General features: G+C 42.1%; 1 protein-coding gene across 2 annotated transcripts in view; it reads left to right on the top strand.

Moving 5' to 3' along the window:
* The window catches only part of itsn1 (intersectin 1 (SH3 domain protein)), a 42,725-nt gene that overhangs the window by 4,279 nt on the left and 16,483 nt on the right, over positions 1 to 21,963 (top strand). For both annotated transcript variants that reach the window (XM_041948191.1, XM_041948192.1), the window contains exons 2-27: positions 3,668 to 3,726; positions 5,127 to 5,219; positions 6,051 to 6,114; positions 6,248 to 6,408; positions 7,073 to 7,258; positions 7,627 to 7,705; positions 7,823 to 7,923; positions 8,049 to 8,112; positions 8,216 to 8,353; positions 8,620 to 8,714; positions 8,985 to 9,124; positions 9,370 to 9,492; positions 9,796 to 9,945; positions 10,384 to 10,524; positions 10,666 to 10,753; positions 11,100 to 11,239; positions 16,830 to 16,966; positions 17,113 to 17,390; positions 18,138 to 18,298; positions 19,665 to 19,909; positions 20,092 to 20,266; positions 20,423 to 20,509; positions 20,600 to 20,748; positions 21,365 to 21,444; positions 21,534 to 21,706; positions 21,794 to 21,839. In XM_041948191.1, the coding sequence (XP_041804125.1) occupies positions 3,699 to 3,726; positions 5,127 to 5,219; positions 6,051 to 6,114; positions 6,248 to 6,408; positions 7,073 to 7,258; positions 7,627 to 7,705; positions 7,823 to 7,923; positions 8,049 to 8,112; positions 8,216 to 8,353; positions 8,620 to 8,714; positions 8,985 to 9,124; positions 9,370 to 9,492; positions 9,796 to 9,945; positions 10,384 to 10,524; positions 10,666 to 10,753; positions 11,100 to 11,239; positions 16,830 to 16,966; positions 17,113 to 17,390; positions 18,138 to 18,298; positions 19,665 to 19,909; positions 20,092 to 20,266; positions 20,423 to 20,509; positions 20,600 to 20,748; positions 21,365 to 21,444; positions 21,534 to 21,706; positions 21,794 to 21,839 (3,322 nt within the window). In that variant the 5' untranslated portion in view covers positions 3,668 to 3,698. The remainder of the gene's footprint in view (positions 1 to 3,667; positions 3,727 to 5,126; positions 5,220 to 6,050; positions 6,115 to 6,247; positions 6,409 to 7,072; positions 7,259 to 7,626; positions 7,706 to 7,822; positions 7,924 to 8,048; positions 8,113 to 8,215; positions 8,354 to 8,619; positions 8,715 to 8,984; positions 9,125 to 9,369; positions 9,493 to 9,795; positions 9,946 to 10,383; positions 10,525 to 10,665; positions 10,754 to 11,099; positions 11,240 to 16,829; positions 16,967 to 17,112; positions 17,391 to 18,137; positions 18,299 to 19,664; positions 19,910 to 20,091; positions 20,267 to 20,422; positions 20,510 to 20,599; positions 20,749 to 21,364; positions 21,445 to 21,533; positions 21,707 to 21,793; positions 21,840 to 21,963) is intronic.

The following is a 21,963-nucleotide window of genomic DNA, read 5'->3' as shown; positions in this document are numbered from 1 at the left end:
CATAACAGAAATATTTTATCTTTGCATTACACAGCATGTTTACTGTATGGTCGCCCCGTTTTCCCTCTACATGATGAAAAAATGTTATTTATAAAGCAGTATATTTGCAGATAATCGAGTTTTGTTTATAATGCTGAATCTTCCAACAGAGACTTGGATGGATCTAAGAATCATTCTTGCCATGTTCTTTCTAGGAATTTCCCACGCTGAATGCAGTGTTAGGGGTGTGTTTGTGATTTTAATCATGCTGCAGTGTCCATTAAATACTTGATTCCTCTGATTTAGAGCACCATGTTCCCAGATGCACAGAGAGAAATCACAAAGACAGAAGCAGAGAAGTCTGCTTGAGGAAAATTGGGAACACCAAAAACCTAAACTGTAACGCATTGAGTAATGCACAACTTAGACTGTATTTTCTTCAAGTATTCTGCATTGTGACATCGAGTGAACGGATCATCAGTGGGTTTGCAGTCCCAGATTCATTAATTGAAAATTAATTCATGGAAGAGCGGAAAGGGGAATGTTGAAGGGGGTCAAAGGGAAATGAGGGGGAGGGAAGAGAGTCTGAACCCTGATCTGTTGTGTGTGTGTGTGTGAGTGTGTGTGTGCGTGTATGTGTGTGTGCATGCATTGGTGCCTGCGTGCATGCGTGTGTGTGTGTGTGTGTGAGACAGAAAGAGAGGAGCTTAAACTGGCATCTGCCACAAGCTTTGACAACAGACCAACACTCCAGTTACATCCCAATGCTCTAATTATACAGACTAATCCCACAAATACAATACTATACAGAGCAGAAAACCCTCAAGTACAAGTGATGACAAAGGAGACAGATGCACAATGGCTCCAACTAACAAACTCAAATTTAAAGGCAGTTGACTTTTCACTCATTTGTTTTTGGTTAAATTGAGTTTGCTACTGGATTTATATTTGTCTGGTTAAAGACAGATTTGTGTTTGATTGAACCAGAACAATTTCATCTGATCATCAAATTAAAGGAACTGAAGTAATGTTTGTATGAATGCAAACCTATTGATGCCCATTCTGAGCCATAGAGCTCCACCAAAAGCAAGGTCAGACTATGATTAATGTAAATGATGTCATGGTGAACATGGGACAGTGACCTGGTGAATTGTGTTAGTGGCAAAGACTGTGATCTTTCTTGCAGATAGTTTGCTTTGGTCTGAGGTATTGTGGTAAACTGGTGCTGGTAGACAAAAGCCACTTTGATTCACAAGCAGCTTATTTGTTGGACAGAGTTTTGGCAACCTGACATCTGGCTAGATTTTGGCAGCATGAGAAGTAAAAGCAAGTCCTGTTCCAGTCCCTGTAACTTCACCCAAGGATAACACTTTGCTCTCTGCTGCAATTTACCTCCGTGGTGTTCATTCCAGTCAAGACTGCTTGAAGAAATAGCTGAATATGAGCTTTATTGTGCCATGAACCAGTGTATAGTTGGGCTAATGTAGTCAGTTCAGAACATATGCTCAGTGAACTGACATGCTTTTTCAAACAATCATGTTGTCATTGGTTTGTTGGTGCCTCTGGAGTTTGAGCATATCATCTGAGAAAAAAGAGAAACACAAAGAGGAAATGCCCCAGAATTTGAGAAAAATGACTCAAAAAAAAGTATAACTTAGTGGACCAGCTGTTTGAATGTTCCTGTCCCTTGTTGAGAGCCGCTGAGAAATCTGCTGTAGTTGCTCAACGGCTTCAATATTTTTTCAGCCGCAGTTGTGAAAGTGTGTGTGTCAGTGTGTGTTTGTGTAGGGTGGGCTTTGTTCGTCTGACCTAGTTAAGATGGTTACTTTGTCCTCCCACTCTGATGATAATGACAGAGACGCACACACGCATGCACACACGCACACACACACACACACACACACACACACACACACACACATACACACACACACACACACTTCAATAGACCAAGGACAATTTTCTGCTGAAGAAATAGTCTCAGTGAAAATGTCCCCAGCAATGTCTGAGTGACAGTGAGTGAGTCTGAGAGAGACAGTTTTTTTTTTACAATTTGAGCACTATGGACTAAATTCCATCCGCATTCACTATATTGTGTTTGTGGCAAAAGTCTTAGAAATGAATTTCTTTGAATTTCATCAAGAAAAACTGATAACCTCCAGCCAAGATATCACAAACCATGTGATTTGAGTGAACAGGCCCTTTAGCTGGGTTTCTACTCATGCCTTAGTAAGAAAATATGATTTCTGTGTATACCAGACTGGAAAAATGTCAACAACCCACACATACACTCATACACCCTCACAAAGTCCTTGTCTGTTGCACTGTGTATCAGATTATTATTATGGGTTGTCTGCTGGCCACAGAGATGCAGGGGAGGGAGGCAGGTCTGGATCTGATTAACATACCACATCTAGGCCAGAGGTATGACAGACACACTCTCACACACTCTCACACACACATATAATACAGCATATGGATGTGTTATTGTGAGGCTGTAGGGCCCAGTTTTATTCTAGATTTTAAAAAGAGTTTTAAAGATATCGTTCAGACTAACCTTGAATATAATGTGTTGAGCTTCTCAAATTATTTCTGACTGAATGTAAAAATGTGGAAATTGCTCAATCAGTCATTTTGCGCTCACTCTGTAATTTTGTTAATAACGAGTAAATTCTATTAAAAGTAACTCAAGGTCAGGACCTCAGAGTTTTTAAGTTTGTAATTATTGCAGCTTAATTGCGAGTTTGCCGAAACTTTTCTATAATTTTCTTAAGTAGGTATGTTTTATGTATTTTTCTCTGTTTTTTTAGATCAAATCTTTGTAGATTTACATAGAGAAGTTCACTGTTTTTTTTGTGTTTTAGTAAGTAGCTTTTCCAGTTTGTATCGCCTGAAAGAAATACTGACTTTAAAAAGACTCCCATGGAGCTTTTTAAGGGCTAACAGTAGAAAACTGGTGTTCGCTGTGGTCAGCTCCCAAGTGAGAATGTGTGGAAATGAGTGAGTGTGAGGCAGAGTGGTTTTGAAAACAGCCAAGTATGCTCAGGCAGTCTGCCCTGCATAAATAACGGTTTGCTGCCCTGTTGACATGCACAAGCATGGCTGACATGGTCAGGTCCCCTGTGGACTGGCACCGGGCTGAACAGCAGATTGATGCAGAGCTCTTCAACATTTTTTCATGTAGACAAATCGAAGCGTGGGATTTCAAAACATTCTATTATTGAGAACATCTGTGTTTATGTTCCTTGTGTTTTTGTGTGTGTATCCGTCATTGCTTCAAAACAGACATTTAAGGCACAGGAACCATAATGGCTCTCTGGGCTTGAGACCAGCTAGAAATCCACAACTTCAGCACCAAAGGACAGCAGAGTGGAAAATTAACTCTGAAAATCATTTCCTCTGACTGATTTTGTGTACTGTATCGGCACCTATGGCTGATGACCAGACATTATTTGGCCCCTATGAAGTTGAGCAACAGTTGTATTGCTGACCTTGGTGACTAAAGCTCCCTCCGTCATCATGAAAGCATTTTTGTGGCTCATTCAGTGAAATGTTTTTAATGTGAAGTGGTTACATTACTAAATAATTTGTTATGTTACTGCATTATTGAGCAGTTGAATGCTCAATGAGGTGGGATGAGATTGATCAGACAAACACTTCATCTGTTTTTCTAAATGCGTTGTTTCAGGTTTTGTGTAGTGCAGAAGACTGAGTGAACCATGGCACAGTTCCCCACCACATTCACAGGTCAGTATGTGTCTGTAACTGCAATCAAAGAGAGATATTATGAAAAACAATGCTGGTGTTTTCCTCTCAGAGTTGACAGCACATTGCTCGTTTTACATCGTTTTACGTCTTAGATTCCACCCAAGATTATTTATGGCTCTAATTGTCAAGTACATGGAATCACTTCAAGGGAGAGGCGGAGCGAACAAGACAGAGCTGCAAACTTGTACCAAAATATAAATATCACAAAATGAATATATATTGTACGTGAGGACATTTGAACAGATATCAAAAGAACAATTTCCAAAATGAAATCTGTGTTCTCTGTTATCAAAGAGAGACTGGAGGCAAACAGATGGAGACAAAGGCAGACTGACTCCAAATGCTTAAAAACTACAAAGTGTGAGATTTGTCAGACTTAACAGATTTGTGACCGTTAGATCGTATTGTGTTCTTGCCTCTGTGCACTCAAACAACTGTTTATCAGTGGTCCGTAAAGGGAGAAATCTCCCTGTTCAGGTGGAAACAGCCAAGACTGAATAACGGAAATTACAGATAATATCCAGTCTTAAATAAAATATTCATACTGCCCCATATATAGTATTGGATTAATGTAATTAAATTTATTAAACTTATTAAATGCCTTCTTTCCTTTAGGAACATTGTGGCAGATAGATCCAAGATACATATGTAAAGACAACTGAATACGCTCCTTTTCCAACCTTAGTTAATAAAGGCAGTCAAAGGAGAGAACATTCCTGCTGCACTAACTGTTCTCGCATTTAAAAATGAGTCATCATGATTCACTGGAATTGCCAGTAAATTGTACAGGAAGGAGTTGTCAGTTGAAACTAAAGAGAATCACTGCTCTGATTGACTCGGTATCTGACTAACTCTGATGTGGAGTCTAATTTAATTGGTCAAGAAAAATACACCCAAGTGGAAACTGGGCTATTAGTGGAGCAGAGAGGCAGAGCTAATTGTTGAGTAAAGCCAGTGGCAAACTAATAAAGCTGACTGGAGAGAGTGTGTGCTGGCTCTGGGTTCATGGACACTCTTAGTGTCAAACCAAAACATTGACTTGTAAATTCTTTACAATTACAGTAAGGATCATGGTTAAACACCAGACTAATCCCCAATAATATACCATATATTAAATTCACAGGTTACTGAATCACAGACTGACTTGCCATGTGCTGAGCCCTCAAAGGAAAGACTCTCATCATCATCAGTCATCAGTTAACACTCTTAATAGTATTCTTCTTACAGGAACTGAAACTCATGACTTGCACATTCTTCACATGCCTCCCTTTTCTCCCACTTTCTGTCTCTCTCTTTCTGTCTGTCCAGCTGTCTGGCTTGTCTTAGCCTTCGGGTCTGGTTTCTAATCTGTAACTGTGTTTCCTTGTTTTGTTGGTTAGGTCCAGATGTGTTTCTGATCTCAGTGGATGAGAGAGCCAAACATGATCAGCAGTTTCACAGCCTCTCTCCAACTGCCGGGGGTTACATCACAGGTGACAGTCTCTCCCTCTGTCTGTCTCTCTCTCTCTGTCTGTCTTTCATCTGCACACCACACACACACCCTTACAGTATATGGGTAAGGTGAGATGAGGGCATGAGCAAGGGCAGTGTCAGCAGTTCAGTGTCAGTCCCATTGTGCCCCACAAATCCAGTCATTTTTAATCAGTCATTCAATAAATCCACTGTTATCTGTATGTACATTATATGTGTTCTGTTAAAATACACTGTCTGCTGGTATGTTGTGGTAGTAGATGAACTGGAGTAACTTAACTAATGATTATTTTCATTATGGCTGCAATTTGTCAGTTATATTCTTGGCCAATCTAATAATTTTCTGGTCTACAAAATTTCAGAGAATATTGAGTAATGCCCATCACAATTATCCCTAAACCCAAGTTAATATTATTGTTAATTGTCAAACCAGCGGTCTGAAACCCAAACATATTCTGTTTACTATCATCAAAGACTAATCGTACATCCACTGTGAAGAAGCCGGAACCAGTAACTTCCTGGTTTTGATTGGAACAGTTAATCATCTATCAAAACTGTTGCCGATTAAACATCTGATTTGGTCCATAAAGTTAAAGTTATGTCACCTGAATTCATTTTTTGTTGTGTATGACATCATTTATATTGGTTTATTGACTCAGAGAAAGTGCAATGAAAACACATTTTATATTTCTGTCAGCATCCTGTGAGTTAAAGATAAGATATTATATTTATGTGTTTTTAAATGAGGTGTGCTTTTCTCCACTTGGTCTAAAGGGCCTTTTCTCTTTGGATCTGTCCTGTGAGCTCACATATGTTTGTGTTTGTCTGTCAAGGCGATCAAGCCAGGAACTTCTTCCTTCAATCGGGACTGCCCCCTCCCATCCTGGCCCAAATCTGGTGAGTCACATAGCCAGGAAGTTACTTCTGGCTCCCAGACTGACAGATATTAAGAGCCCAGTTGAATCATTATTTTAAAAACCACATGATAAAATTTTGTAATTGTTTTACATTTTCTCCACATACCTTTCAGGGCTCTGGCTGATATGAACAGTGATGGCCGTATGGACATCCACGAGTTCTCCATTGCCATGAAACTCATCAAACTGAAACTCCAGGGTCACCCTCTGCCCCCCTCGCTTCCTCCCAGCATGAAACAACCTCCACTGCCTTTACCCCCACAGACCGGCTTTGGTAAGACACAGACAAAAACACACAAAGTACTGTGGATGTGCGTAATCGTTTCATGTTTATGGCAGCTGGTATCGTGCATCATACCTCCAAAACATTTGCCTCACATGTAATTTTAGGTTGAGATTGATTTTAAGTCTAAATAATGATCATTTTAATTTCATTTTTCATCTGCACTGCTTGTAATTACTTCTGTGATTGTGCACTGCTGATAAGTGTGTACAGAAGAAACACTGACTAAGTTTAATGTAATAACATAGATATAATCTTTTGCTGTTCGTGCTTTTCCTGAAGGGTTCTCCATGTTTTCTTGGCCCTTGAAAAATGCGGTGGTAAAACTCTGCGTACTGGAAAACCACAGTGTGTGTATTTGATAAGGATGATGTCACTCTATCTTTGCAGAAGGTCATTTAGGAAATGGTTGCTCACTCTCTGTGTATTCAGTGTTACCCCCCTTCAAGACTGATCAATAAAGTTATACAGTCATAATGTTTCTCTGCTGCAGCTCACACACCCTGTCTACTAGTATGAATATATAACGTGTAATTCAGCCCTAGAGGAATAGTGATGGTATTTCTCCTTGATCTCTCCCTCTCTAATGTTTCGCACAGCTTTTAACAGATACTGTGTTTAATAATCATGTCTGTACTGTATATCTGTTCTCCAGGTATGCCGCCCATGCCTCCCATCTCAGCTCCTCTTTCAAGCGTGCCTCCTCTCCCCCTACCTCCTCTCCCCGTCGGAGTGTCTCCTCCACTCGTCTCATCTGCCCCGCCGCCCCTCCCCCAGCCCATTGCCAACGGAGCTCCTCCTGCAGGCATGATGCAGCCCATCTCAGGCTTCTCCCACTCAGGTACCGTCCTGTAACAACACAGGGGAAGGTGATGCATTGAAATGTTTATGTTGACTCTGTAGAAATTGTGGGTGTGGGCAAAGGTGTCTGTTCTAAGCTTCTATTTACACATAATATGCTCATTCATATTTACATTTTAGACCAACTGATGTTGTTTTTATGTCTGTGAAGGCTGTAGTCTAAGTAGCAGGTGACTGTTTTATAGTGAAGTTTTTAGAAGAGGTAACAAATCTTTTAACCAGGTTTAGCAGGTTTGAATTTAATGTTGGAATGGAAATGAAATGCTTTACAAAGTGTATACACTGCTTGAAGTTAAGTGAAGAAGTGTTGGCCCCAGACTGAAATGTCCCCTTTTCTGTCTCTCTCAGCTCCCTCTGTGAACAAGTCCTCTTCATTTAATCGTTCCAGTACGAAGTTGCAGAAGGGGCCGTCCTTGGACGCTGCCAGGTAGGGCATGTGATCAGAAATTTTTGCACCGTTTTGCTTGACAAATATCTACTAAAATGAGAAAATGTACGGTACGAAATTTTCAGAATTGTCTTTATTTTCTGTTACTCGTTCCAGTGTTCAGCCCCCGCCTGATTGGGCGGTTCCTCAGTCCTCCAGGCTGAAGTACAGACAGCTTTTTAACTCCCATGACAAGATGATGAGTGGACACCTTACAGGTGCTCACACACACACACTAACATGTCATCATTTGTCATATTATTTCTGTCATGTTTGCCACGACATTAAATGCAGTTGGGGACTTGGGGACTTACTCGACCTTTAATGTGTGTCTGTGTTGCAGGTCCCCAGGCTCGCACTATCCTGATGCAGTCCAGTCTTCCTCAGGGCCAGTTGGCCACAATATGGTCAGTACATTGAAATTCAACCATTTAATCTTATCAGAAGGGGAGTGCACACTTAGAAGGTAGTCATCCATAAAAAATAAAATTTGTTCTTTTTTCCCTTTAGGAGTCTATCAGATATCGATCAGGATGGAAAGCTAACAGCTGAGGAGTTTATTTTAGCCATGCACCTCATAGATATGGCTATGTCAGGCTTACCACTACCACCTGTGTTACCACCAGATTACCTCCCACCCACTTTCAGGTAAATACTGTGATTAAGTACCCCATTGACAGCAGCATGTTGGATATGTGCATACTGATGCAATAATTGTCTTAAATACTGAAGTACGTTCATTTTAAAGTCTCAGGTTCACTAGGGGTGAACTACATGAACCAGTTTTTACCTTTTCATGTTGAAACATGATAAATATGAAATAGTTTATAAGTGTTTATGTTGCACTGGTAATTATATTAATTTGACAATACTCTGTCTGTCTGTCTTTTTTCTGTCTGTGTCCTGTCTCACAGGCGTGTGCGAAGTGACAGTGTTCAGTCAGACCAGAAGAGCGTCCAGGAGGAGATCGAGGAGGAGACTGAGAGCAGCATGGAGAAGAAACTACCAGGTGACTGGTTCTACACATGATATCATATCACTGGTCAAACTGGGATCAGACCTGCCCCAGCCACCCTCCATTGGCATTCATGTGAAGAAAAAAGCAGTCATGTGTATGTGCGTTGGTTTTGTCCTGCGGCTGCCAATGCTTCTTAGTGCTTAAGCAAGGCCAGAAAGATGATGGCTCGTTTGCCATTTTTTCCCACGTATTACATCTTTAAAAATGTTATATCATTGCCATTTTGCTTTGTTTATATTAGCTCCCTTTGTATCCACACAGTGACGTTTGAGGACAAGAAGAGGGAAAACTTCGAGCGAGGAAACCTGGAGTTGGAGAAAAGACGTCAGGCCCTTCAAGAGCAGCAGAGGAAAGAGCAGGAAAGGTTGGCAGCGCTGGAAAGAGAGGAACAGGAGAGAAAGGTAAAATATATATGAACTATATTCATTTCTCATTGCCACACTGTGTACATTCAAGTTTTTAATTGTTCTTGGTTTATGGCTTATGCATAAAGGCTGTGAAATATTTGCATTTAATATAGACACAGTGCTTTCACTGTAACAGCCACAATATGCCAAATCTTTTGGGTATTTGTGTTGAAACTAGAATACAAATACAAGTAGAGTTGTTTGTTCTGCCTGCTCAGTTTTGTCTGCTCGTGTTTCAGGAGCGTGAGCGTCTGGAGCAGGAGAGGAGACGACAACAGGAACTAGAAAAACAACTGGAGAAACAGAGAGAGCTGGAGAGGCAGAGAGAAGAGGAGAGACGCAAAGAGATAGAGAGGAGAGAGGTATGGAGGAGAGAGGCAGCGAGGAGAAGGAGGAAAAAATGATAACCAGCTATCTGCATTTTAGCTGAAGAGTTATATTTGAGTTGACGTTTAACTGCTGCAGACTTGTAATTACGTCTGCTGGAGATAAGACTGCTCACCACCACCCTCTTTAAATCTCAGCGCTTACAGTAAAGAGCCCAATTTACACTCCTGCAGCAGATGGCTGGCTCTGTATAATGAAGTGTGTAATGTATGAATATATGAATTGTGAAAATAAACATACCTTTTTGGTGTGTGTTTGTACGTGTTTTGTTTATCCAGGCTGCTAAGCGTGAATTAGAGCGTCAGCGTCAGTTGGAGTGGGAGCGTCAACGTCGCCAGGAGCTTCTGACTCAAAGAAACCGAGAGCAGGAGAGTATAGTGCTGCTCAAAGCCAGGAAGAAGACCCTGGAGTTTGAACTGGAGGCCCTGGTAATCAAACATACACACCCACACCCGGTCACATAAACAAGCTGTGCACACAGCGTACACAGGAGGATATAGTGCTTGTCAATCAAAGTGAGTCACTTTTGAAAGCTGTCAAGCCATACAGGTATTTGGAGGTATAAGCTGTGGAGGAAATGCTGCAAAGAGAGGCACAGGCTCAGGATGTCACCTGGCACTGAGCTGCCTGTAAAGTTGGCAACTGGGGCACAACTATTAACAAAACCTGTCTATTTAGTTACTCCTTCCAATGAGATAATGGTGGCCTTGAAAGTTTCTTCAAAATAAACCAAAAGCTATCAGCTAGGACAGAGGATCAGGAAGAACAGAGCAGCTGTCTTCCAATTTTACCTATAACCTAATACTTCGTACACAGACAGATACGTAATATTATATTCCTATCCATCTCTTTTTCCCAATTGCTAGAATGATAAGAAGACCCAGTTGGAGGGCAAACTGAAGGATGTTCGGTTTCGTCTGTCAGCTCAGCGGAGAGAGGTGGAGCAGACCAATCAGACCAGAGAAACACGCATTGCTGAAATCACGCTGCTGCAACAGCAGCTGCAGGTACACAAAACAAAAACCATCTGCAAATAAACTGAAATTCATTTATGCTACAGCTTTAATCACCAGAGCCATTCATATAACAAACAGACACATGATTATTTCTCTTATTTTTCTTGCTGTGCCTTGATTGATTGTCTCCAGGACTCCCAGCAGTGGCTGGGGAGGCTAATTCCTGATAAACAGAGTCTCAACGACCAGCTGAAACAAGTTCAGCAGAACAGTCTGCATCGTGAGTACTGTATAACCTAAACACACACATACATACATTTATACTGTACATCACGTACTATGCATGATGATGTCATGATGCTCTTAAATGGCTCTTGTGACAGATGTGCGTTTGTCAAGCTGAAAGCAGCAATGTTTTTCTCAGATTTTGATGAGTTCAAACTCCTGTTATATATAATAAAATATCCAAGTAAGCAGGTTGTCCTAGTAAACTGAATCTCCAGTGTCACCACTCTACTGTAGAGTAATAAATTGTTATTATCACAAACTCATTCAGTAAATTTGACACAAACTTGTCCGAGTATATCTTTATCTAACCTGATCTCACCCTGTCTGTGTGTATGTAGGTGACAGTCTGTCGTCCCTGCAGAAGGCTGTGGAGCAGAAGGAGACCAGCAGGCAGCAGCTCAGAGAACAGCTCGATGCCGTGGAGAGAGAAACAAGGGCCAAACTGCTGGAAATAGACGCTTTCAACACCCAGCTAAAGGTAAACAACCAGTTAGCAGCCAGTTAAGTTTATTAACACATTAATACAGGAAACAAGGAAAAGCTCAGGTCTATACTTTTGGAATATAAAGGTAAATACTTAGTTAACTAACTACGTTATTGCCTTGAGAACTAAATAGTTAACAAACTAATGGACAGAGATACATACATGCTGTCATCACACAGGACATCAGATATTCAAAAAACAGAATATTTGTACATGAATTTAGAACAGGGTTACCCAACAGTGATTCATAATGTACAAGCAAGTAAGTATGAGAATAAGCTGATTTTTTGCTTTTATTGTATTGTTTGGGTTTATAAAAGTCGGATGATAGTAAGTTATATAACCCCTATATGAGTAACCCATTCCATGGTATAATGTTTTTATCCTCTCTGAAATCTGCTGAAGAGCCTTGACTTAAAAAATGTTTTCAAATGAACACTTAAGAGTACAAAAGAGTCCTTTATAACACTACATCCAGTCTGCTAGAACTTCGGCTCAATCTGATGCACGGTAGCATCATTTCTTTTATGTTCATGTAACATGAAATGAAATGAAGTACTGGCATGTGCTGATCAGTTCATTAATACTGATTTGCTATCGAGTTTAATACGTTGCTTTTGTGCTTTATTAATTCAAATAAACAGCCAATTAACTAGCTAGCTAACCCAGTAATATTTTTTTTTCTGAATCAAACACTGTCCTTGTTCAAAACATTGGGTTAGTGTTGTGACTGTAGCTTTAAATCCTGTCCTGTCCCGTCCCTCATAACCCCCTCTTCACACTCTTTAAGTCTATTCACAATATTCATGTTTACTGATTTGTTTAAAATTGTCACGTTTGTATCTGACCACTGTATCTGTGCTTGTATTGATGTTGGTGTCTTAGTATGTGTATTAATGTAGATTGTGATGCTTTTGGAGAGAGATCGCTGTGCACAGAAACACTGAGTGGTTTCTCAGGCAGCTGCTTCGTGTAGCTTTCAACAATTTCATAGCAAGAGAGGAAGATGGAGGGATTTTATTCCTAAGGGTTGGAGCGCAGCAGTCTGTTTATGTTTCCTAGACCATCTTTGTCCTGTTTCTTTTCTCTCCTCATTTCCTCAGAACACCGAGTCAGGTCAAAGAGAGGAGAATTAGTTCTGCGGTCTGTTCCATCGAGGAGGGGACGAGAATGAGAAGGAAGAGGGGGAAGGGGGGGAAGCTGAGACAATACAGGCCCCAATAAATTGATTTTCTAATGGCTAATCTAATGAAGTTGGTGCTCAGTCTTATTCAGTATAGTCAACATAATGCAGTGATTTTAGAAAATGGCACAAAGCCTTTGAACAACTAAACCAGCAGTGCTGGATGTCACTTTTCTACAGAGTAATGTGCAGTCATGTCTCAGTGGTGTATTTGTTGCTCAACAGCAGCACAGACCACTGAGATGTGAACGATGTTTGACTATACTGCCGTCCACCTTCCTTTCTACACCACTTCCTCTCCCCAAAATCTTCTCTCATCACACTGCTGTTCTTCCTCTGTCCTTTACACCCAATGGGACGCTTCACCTCCAATGCCCCTTCTGCCTTATTCCTGATTCTACAAGCTGTCCTCCTCCTTTCTGTTTCCTTCCTGCTTCTTCATCCTGTATTTCTTGACCTCTTGCCTTCATTTTCTTCCTATTATATTTTGTTTAATCCACATAATAAACCCTTCCTTCTATATTTTCTACTCCTTTATTTATCTCCTACATTGGCCTTTTGCTCCCTTGCCCATGCCAGTCTCTGTGTGAGTTCTATGCCAACCACTGTGCCAGGATAGAAGCCCTGCGACGCCAGCTTCAGGAGGAGCAGAGGGGGAGACAGGTAGAGCACACTGCCACTGCTGGACTGGGGTGGTACTGCAGCTGGGATATACTCTGTAATATCAAATGATATCAAATCATATGATGAACACACTGCCTCTTATGGCAGACCCGGAGCATAGAGGTGTTCTTGCATTTGGATTGGACTTGCACTGTCGGACTTGGCAGACTATTTGAGAAAGGGTTGCAAGTAAAACATAGTACACCATTTTATCAGACTACTAACTTGCAAGCTTCAAGTATTTTTGTCATTTTAGAAGCCTTTGCCAGCTTTAACACCTTCAAACCAGACTTCTAAATCCCTGGTTTGTGCAGACATTCCTGATTAACATGTGTAATGCACTGTGATGCCCCCACCAGGCAGCTAGATGTATTGTGGCCAGTTGAAGCTTGACTGTACTTGTCAAGCTGCGAGTGGTTTGACTACTGAAAAGCACTGACATTCACATACTCTTGTACTGATTCTGGTGTGCTGTTTTCTCTAATCTCACAAGTCAGAGTTAGTAACATCTCTGACAACAAGGCACTCAATACACACTAATCCAGAGCAAATTGTGTATTAGCAAAATATGTGACTCCTTAAAAAGAGGAAGGATGGATTTAAGAAAATAAAAATGATAAAGGGGTGAAATACTTGTTGGTATATCTATTTTTTTTATAGATTCAACTATTTTTGTGGAAAAAGAAGAGAAACACATTAACCTGGAGTTGTAGCCAGAAACTGAATATAGACAAATTGTGTCAGCCTCATTACCATGCTAAAATCCTTCTAGTTAATATCTAAAAACACTTACTAAACTATTATTTACTATCCAATGAAAATCAGTTAAACAATCTGCTCAAGCTTATTGCACTCTGCACTGAATATGCTGACAACTGGGCTGGTGCTAACTTCAGCCTGTTTTGTAACACATGCTACACTAACAGTTGTACATTACTCATTACAGTGAGTCACAAGAGCCTCTCCTTGCATGAGTCAAGGCCTTATTGTGCTTTTTTTTTTTTTTTTAATCTCTGTTGAAGGAAAAGAACCAGATTTGCTTCAGGGATTAAACTCTTGGTTCAGGTACATGGAAAACATCTTGAAATATGTTGGATACTGAGAGCAAATAGCAAATTTCCACATAAGGAGTATGCTCTTGGATATTTTATACATACATGTTAAATTGACATGCACAAACATCTGCAACATTTAACAAGTTAACTTATCCAGCATAACCTAGCTGCTGTTGTGCCTATTATTGTATAATTTCAACAGTCACCTATGAGATTATTTAACACACTATATAGACATGTATATGGATGCATTAACAAAGGCCACCACTACTAAGGGGACTTAAAGTGTCCAATGTTGCCATCTCAGATTTCTCAGACAGCAAGTTCACTTTAATACCTTAATTGGACAAAGTGCGTAAATGTGGACTGGAACATTAACTGTCTGTGAGTGTGTGTCTGTGTCTATGGAATGGCTGATCCTCTATGTGTGTATGTATATATGTATATGTGTGTTTCAGTGCCAGGAGCAGGGACAGCTACAGGAGTGTGTGTCAGCCGTCAGGGTGTGTCTGGCTCGGCTAGACTACGTTATAAAGGTCCACACAACAACCCAGCCTCCCTTCCCCCTTCCCACCATGCCCCCACTCTGTCTCTCCTTCTTTTCATTTCCTCATTTCCTCTATCTTTGTTTTTTCTTCTCCCTGTGCCTCCTCATCCCTTCTTTCATCACTTTCTCCAATCACTTTCTCTTTGCTTCATCTTCTGTTCTTTCCTCTTATTTTCTTCCACTTTTCCTCACTTCGTCTTATCCCTCTCTCCTCCTCTTGTCCCTAAAAATGTTTTTACCCTCTCTGTCGTCCTCTTTAGTGCCACATCTTTTCTTTGCCGAGCTGGTGTTAGCTCAGTACTTAGCCAGCTGGCTAACTATGCTCCTATAGTTAACACTGTATGCAGTGGTCATGCTAAACTAGCGATCTTGCTAGGTTAGCAGGTGTACTAGATTAGGGGACTTTATGCTGTTGCTATGCAAGGCTACTTTACTAGATTACCACACTGTACTATAATGCTACTGCCTAAATGCTACCAGATGATGTTTCAGCCAGACAAGTAGAAGCTAGTAGACATTTGTTAGGCTAATATGCTGATAAACTACACTCTGAGTATGGTAAGCTTTATGTATTTGGGTGAATGTGTGTGTGTGTGTGTGTGTGTGTGTGCCTAGTCCTTGCGTGTTGGAGTGTATGCTTGGCATGCTGTGTTGTCTCAGTGTCCTCCACTTCCTGTTTCAGGTGATATGGAGTTCTCTCTCTCCAAAGCTGTAGTGTTACTCCTCCATCAGTCTCTTCTTTCTGATTGGTTTGCTTGTTTCTCAAGGTTTCCTCACGTTGGTTGTTTGGCTGAAACACGACAGCTGCCTTGTGTTGTTGTTATAGTAACAGAGTGTGTTCTAATGGCACAGCTGGTTGTCATGACTACACAGAACTGCCCCCTCCTCCCCCATCGCATCCCCTGACTCCCCATCTTGCCTCCTCCCTTTTTGTTGATATCTAACCCCTCCCACAAACATACCGTGCCCTGTGCAAGCTCCGCCCCACCACCATGACCGGATCCCGGTGTCTGGGGCTGGGTCAGTGCCAACCTCCAGTAGTGACAAAGCCCCATTCCAGTGACACCCCCCCCACCCGAATGAATTTATAATTGTATCTGCTACCAGGGAGACAAGAGTGGTACATGCATATACCCATTTTTCCATTCGTTTACCAGTTAGTTGCTGTGATCACATTGACATCTTCTGTTGTTTGCTTGCACTACAAAGAAAGGCAAGGTAGAATCTGATGCGTTCTCACAGGTTTTGACAGGGCTGTTGAGTTGCTGTGACCAAACGGCAGTTCATTGACTGTGGCCAGATATCTGTTTGTCAAGTGTCAACACCAGTTTGAGCTGCTCAAGAGTCAAGCTGGCAGAAATCCACAGCCACAACCCCGTTTCGACAGAAAAACACAAGCTGCACTGAACATGTGCATGAAAGAGAGGGAAGAGGGGTGACTGAACACAGTGAGAAAGTTAACAGGGATGCAGATGGTTTTTGTTGATCCCTTGTCACTCATTGGCCTCCCACTGCACCCTGACGGGTGATAAACAGTGTGCAGCGTTCCTGAACTATGTGACTCAGCCATAAAAGAAGACGTAAGCAAAAAGAAAGCTAGCTAGCGATGGTATGTTGGGTTCCAGTGAAGTGGGAAACATGTCACTATGAGAAATTAGACTTTTTTTATTGAAGATGTTAGATTCAGTAAGCAAGTGTCAAACTAGCTCCTCGACCGCAACACACAGAAAACTGGATGTGTCACTTGATTCAGAAAAACAAAAATTCTCTTTAATGCGGAAAAAAGGGGAAAAAAAACACAGGAAGAGGAAATCAATGTGTGCTGTCTGCTATCAATTCATTATAGATTTGGTGGATCAAAGCAAAGCATCAGCAAGGAGGCCAATTCTAACTTCAAAAGCAACGAGCTGCTCGTCAATTTTCTCAAAAAAAAAAATTAAGGTTAAGAGCAGGGACGCCCCATCACCTCAGTGACATGGTTGCAGGTGCGGAGCTTGCCTTGATCACCTGACTAATACATACTGCTGCTACTGCTGCTGTTCTTGTTTGTTGTCGATGGTAACCCGTAGCAACCAGCCCTCTGATCCCACTTCCTCCTCACCGCTGTTCCTTCCTGTATCCCATGATGCTTTGCAGGAGCTGAGGGAGATCCACATTCGGCAGCAGAGACAGAAACAGAAGGAGCTGGAAGGAGACACACACACACTAACACACACACACTCTCACATGCACACCCCGATCGAGAGAAAGTCTGCTGAGCTGCAGGAGAGCAGGTGAGAATGAAATACAGTCTCATCCAAGCTGTCAAATTAGACTAGAAAATACAACTTTTTGTGCATACTTTCGAATGTGAAAATAAAGTTTTCTCTGAATTATTTCATCTCCCTCCGTATCTCTCTCCCTCCCTCTCATCCTGCAGGTTGTCATCAGAAGAGGGCGTGGCATGGAGGGATGAACCAGGAAGTTCTGCCCCCACAGCTCCAAGCCCCGCCTCCATGTCTGCACCCCATGCCTGGCTGAACAGAGTGACTCAGGAAGAAGAAGAGAGGAAGAGGAGAGGGATGGAGGAGGACGAAGAAGGCCGGAAGGGAGCGGGATCAGTAGAAGAGAAGGAGGATGAGGGAAGAGGCAAGAAGGACATGCAGGAGAAACTGAACAAGCTGTTCAGCCAGCCAACCGACCCCTGGGCTTCAACAGGTGTGTTGTGGCCGTTAGAGTGTTCACATGCATGAAAGAGAGCGCAGCATGACCACACAGTGGTCCAGCTGGTGGGTGGGTGATGTACTGTGAGTGCTTGGTTTGGGCTCATCCGGTTTCAGGCAGTGGTGGCCTGGTTACTAACCTTCTCACACTGCAGATAAACAGTGCACTAAAATCTGCTTCTGTCAACATTTGAGGTGAGAAATAGGCAATGCAGTGCTAACAGATTTGATTAGCACGGCCAGGTTTGACAGTTTGGTGTGTGTTTAGAGTCGTGAGCCCCTCTTGTATACCCTTTGTCTCCGTGAAGGGGGGGGGGCATTGTTGCCACATTGTAATTTCACTTTAATTCCAGAGTTTCTGGCAGAGTTCAAATAGGAATTGAGGACCCTTAAGATATACACACATTTAAGGCAAGGCTGGGATTTTAAAAGTAAAGCTTCCTCACTGCTTCTGGGGGCAGATGATTGGCTGTAGTCTGTAATCCATAAAGAATGAAACAAGCTCCAGCACGCTTTCCTCTAAATTTACTGAATTCAGTTCTGATTTTAGATGCTGGAAACATGATAACCTCTCAGGAACAAGTAGCATTATGTCCTTTCCATTAGGAACTATGAGCTTTGAAAAGGATACGCATTCAAAGCCTGCCTCACCAAAACACACATGTTTTCTTGGAGTTTGGCCAACAGAAGACAGGAATGGTGGATTCTAGTCTGTGTTTATAATGTTCCTGTTTATCTACAGTGGAGAAGGCTCAGGGACCCAGTCTCTTTGAGCAGAAGGCAGCAGTCAGTGGCTTCGACCAGCAGCAGCCGCCGGTGAAGGTGGTCTACTACAGGGCTGTATATCCGTTTGACGCTCGCAGCCATGATGAGATCAGTATTGCTCCCGGAGATGTAATCATGGTATGTAGTATTCACACAAACTAAGTACCCATACACCTGTATCCTTCAAACATTCACCTTGCTACAAAAACACAGGATGATGGTGCAGATTAAGGTCAGTCGCCATAATGGCAGTTTAACCAGACAACATTTGTGTACAGTGAGTTTACCTAAAATAAGATCACAGACAGTCACCACTGGACACAAAGCACACAAACACAAGAGCTTCCATATATACAGTAATATGTGTGCGTGTATGTCAACAGATATTTTGTTGCCTCTTCTGTATGATGTGTGTGCGTGTTTGTATTAAAGCCTCCTGTGTGTCTATATGCGTGACTTTTTCCTCTTTGACCCAACACTCTCTGAAGTGTGTTTGTGTGGTCTGTGTGTGTGTGTGTGTGTGTGTGCGCGTGTGTATTAACTGTGTCCTCTCTCCTCTGCTGTGCAAACTGAAGGTGAAGGGGGAATGGGTAAGTTCTTGCCCCCGTCCAGTGTTGTGCCTCCACCAATCACAACCCAGCACTCATTTGATCTCTTGCTGTCATTGGTTCATCTCATGTCATCTCCATGTTCATTCATTTGCCGGTGGATGAATGTCTTTGGCTTCATTATTCTAATCTGTTAACGTTGTTTTGCTTGTTTTCTTTTCACAGTTAATGTGAAAAGATGTGAAAGTGCTGAACTGTGTAAAGCTATGCAATGTTACACTTTGCAGTCAGACCTGTCTGAATAAATGAAGGCAATTTCAGTTCAGGCTACTTTGCAAAAATATGATACATAAAATACATTTTTTATTACCATCAGTGTCTCCATAAATGAGCTTCCACATGAATAAGATGAGATAAGACAGCCCGGCTTTAAACACTTCCCACAACCCAGTCACTCCCCACTCCACATTTGGCACATTTACAGTCAGTATATAGTGAATGTTCCCCTGCCAAGTTCTACACAGCAGCATGGTGGATGAAAAGAAATGAAAATGGAGGAAATCTGTTTTTAAATTTGTAGCCAAGGGGACAGCTACAGTTTTCATCATGAGGTTATTTATAGAAGAATTATTGAGTTAGATAAGTGAAAAGGTCCTTGTTCGTTATAAGGTGGCACAACAGAAACAAGACATTCACTGGAACCAGATCACACCATTAACAATTTACAATGTCAAGTTATCAAGTTCATGTGCTATTTGTCTCACTTGATTATCTACTAATTTTGTAATTCTACTTCCTGGAATTCAACTCTGAACAGCTGCTGCTGTTGTGCCATTGTTGTTGTTTTCATCGCTGCTCTGTTCTGCCAAAAATCTGAACTCACACATCTTTATGAATTCCCTGTTTGTCCTTGCATGGCTCAGCTTTATCTTAATCCCGCCCCTCTGCTCTCATAGGTGGATGAATCCCAAACAGGTGAACCTGGTTGGCTGGGAGGCGAGCTCAGGGGGCGTACTGGTTGGTTCCCAGCCAATTACGCCGAGCGGATACCCGATAGTGAAGCACCGATCAGCCTCCGCGCCGCAGCCTCAGCCACACCCACCTCGGCCCAGCAGCCAATAACCACGCCTCCCCCAGCACCTGGACACACCTCCTCCTCCACGTCCTCCGCTAACAGTAACTGGGCTGATTTTAGCACCACGTAAGTCCTGCTGGGGTCAATAATATCACAATTAAATAAGATTCTTTCATGCTTTCCTGAAGGTTTATTTGCAACTCCATTCTGATGTTGCCATTTGCCTTTTTGAGTCTTGTATAATCTGCATTTTTTCTATCACATTCCTGTAGTAATCCCAGTATACGTCTGTGTGCGTACATTTACAGTTGGCCCTCCAACACAGCCAGTCAATCAGACAGCGAGGGATGGGACGCATGGCCGACCTCTTCAGCCAGTCAGAATCCTTCGCTCAGCGTTCCCTCAGCGCAGCTACGACAACGCTCCGCCTTCACACCTGCTACAATGACCACGGGCTCCTCTCCTTCTCCTGTGCTGGGACAGGTAGGAACACAACGAAACTGTGTGCAGCCTTAATCCAGGACCTAAACTCTTCCACTGGATGACCTTTCTCTATGCAGTATTAATCAGTTGCTGCTCTGTTTGTACATGATTACCTAATCTCAATGGTACTAATGACAGTTATTCTCTGTTTGTCAGGGGGAGAAGGTCGAGGGTCTTCAGGCTCAGGCCTTATATCCCTGGAGAGCAAAGAAGGACAACCACCTCAACTTCAACAAAAATGAGGTCAGTTTTTGTTCCGAGTTGGCCAAATATTTCTGAGTGGGAGGATTTAACTGAGTAGAACTAATAGTTTCATTGTTATTGTTAATGCAGATAATTACAGTGTTGGAGCAGCAGGACATGTGGTGGTTAGGTGAACTGCAGACCGGACAGAGAGGCTGGTTCCCCAAAAGTTACGTCAAGCTCATCTCCGCCACCATGACGGCCCCTGCTGCCGCCACAGCACGCAGCAAAAACACTAGGTAGGTTCGAATGGTGCATCAAGTCAAATTTGGTTTTAAATTGCGAGTTTTACAGTGTTTCTTATCCTTTCTCAAGTTATAGTCCATCAGAGAAACATATTTCAGATCACAGGTTATTGACAAAAAGAGGTGGTTGGCTTTTGGAGTTAGAACTTCCAAGACTTTACTTTTTACTTCTTGCCACCTCTCACATCATTTAATCCTGTTACTGCAGCTGGAGATCATTAGACAGGACCATCCAGACTCAGCAGCAGAGGTGATTGGACCGTATATATTCTGGTTGTCAGATTCTGGGTCAGCTTGTCTGAGGGGATTCAGCTACCAAAAATCAATCAATCATAAATGTCTCAGTCGTTTGATTGTTGAGCGAAAAATCAGCCTTTTAAAGTTGTTGCATGAAGAAACTCATCGTACAGAGGATCATTCTTATAGCAGTAGAACAGCTGATTACATTCATTTTTGATGCCAACTTGGGCTCCTTATACCAAACCCGATTTTTAAAGACGCAGTGTAACTAGTTGTGTCTTAGAAAACATTTTGCAATGAAAATTATTTTAGTTACATTTTATTAATCTATATATAATTTTTGTTGTTTGTTTCTTCTTTGTCTCATTAGTGAGTCTGGAGTGTCAGACAGCCCACCCAATGGAAAACGCCCCTCCCCTTCCCCAACAAAGCCCTCTGAGTCTGGAGAAGGTAGCACACGCAAACATGTAAATGGAATTGTTTGGTTTGATTCGATAAGGTAAAAGGCATTGACTCTGTCCACGTGTCCACATGTACAGAGTACGTGGCCATGTACACTTATGAGAGCAGTGAACAGGGCGACCTGAGTTTCCAGCAAGGAGATATCGTCATGGTGACCAGGAAAGAAGGGGATTGGTGGACAGGCATGGTCGGGGGCAAGACTGGAGTCTTCCCCTCCAATTACGTGAAACCACGGGACTCGGCCTCAGAGGTGAGACTTAACTCAGAACATGAGGATGGAACAGAACCGCTAGTGTGTCTTTAATGAGTGTTGTCTAAACTTTGTCTCTGTTTCCAGTCTTTGGGACCAGCAGGGAAGACCGGCAGCCTGGGAAAGAAACCAGGTGATCTGTTACTCTTAATAATTGATATCACCACTTATGATCAAAGAGAATGGAAACTAAACCTGACATTTAACAACATACCACCCCCCCCATACCACAGAGTCCACGAGCTGAAGTGATTACT

Source organism: Chelmon rostratus, chromosome 11, assembly GCF_017976325.1.
Source record: "Chelmon rostratus isolate fCheRos1 chromosome 11, fCheRos1.pri, whole genome shotgun sequence".
Classification (NCBI taxonomy): Eukaryota; Metazoa; Chordata; class Actinopteri; order Chaetodontiformes; family Chaetodontidae; genus Chelmon; species Chelmon rostratus.
Note: the sequence above shows the minus strand (reverse complement) of the source record. Positions and strands in the feature narration are given on the sequence as shown.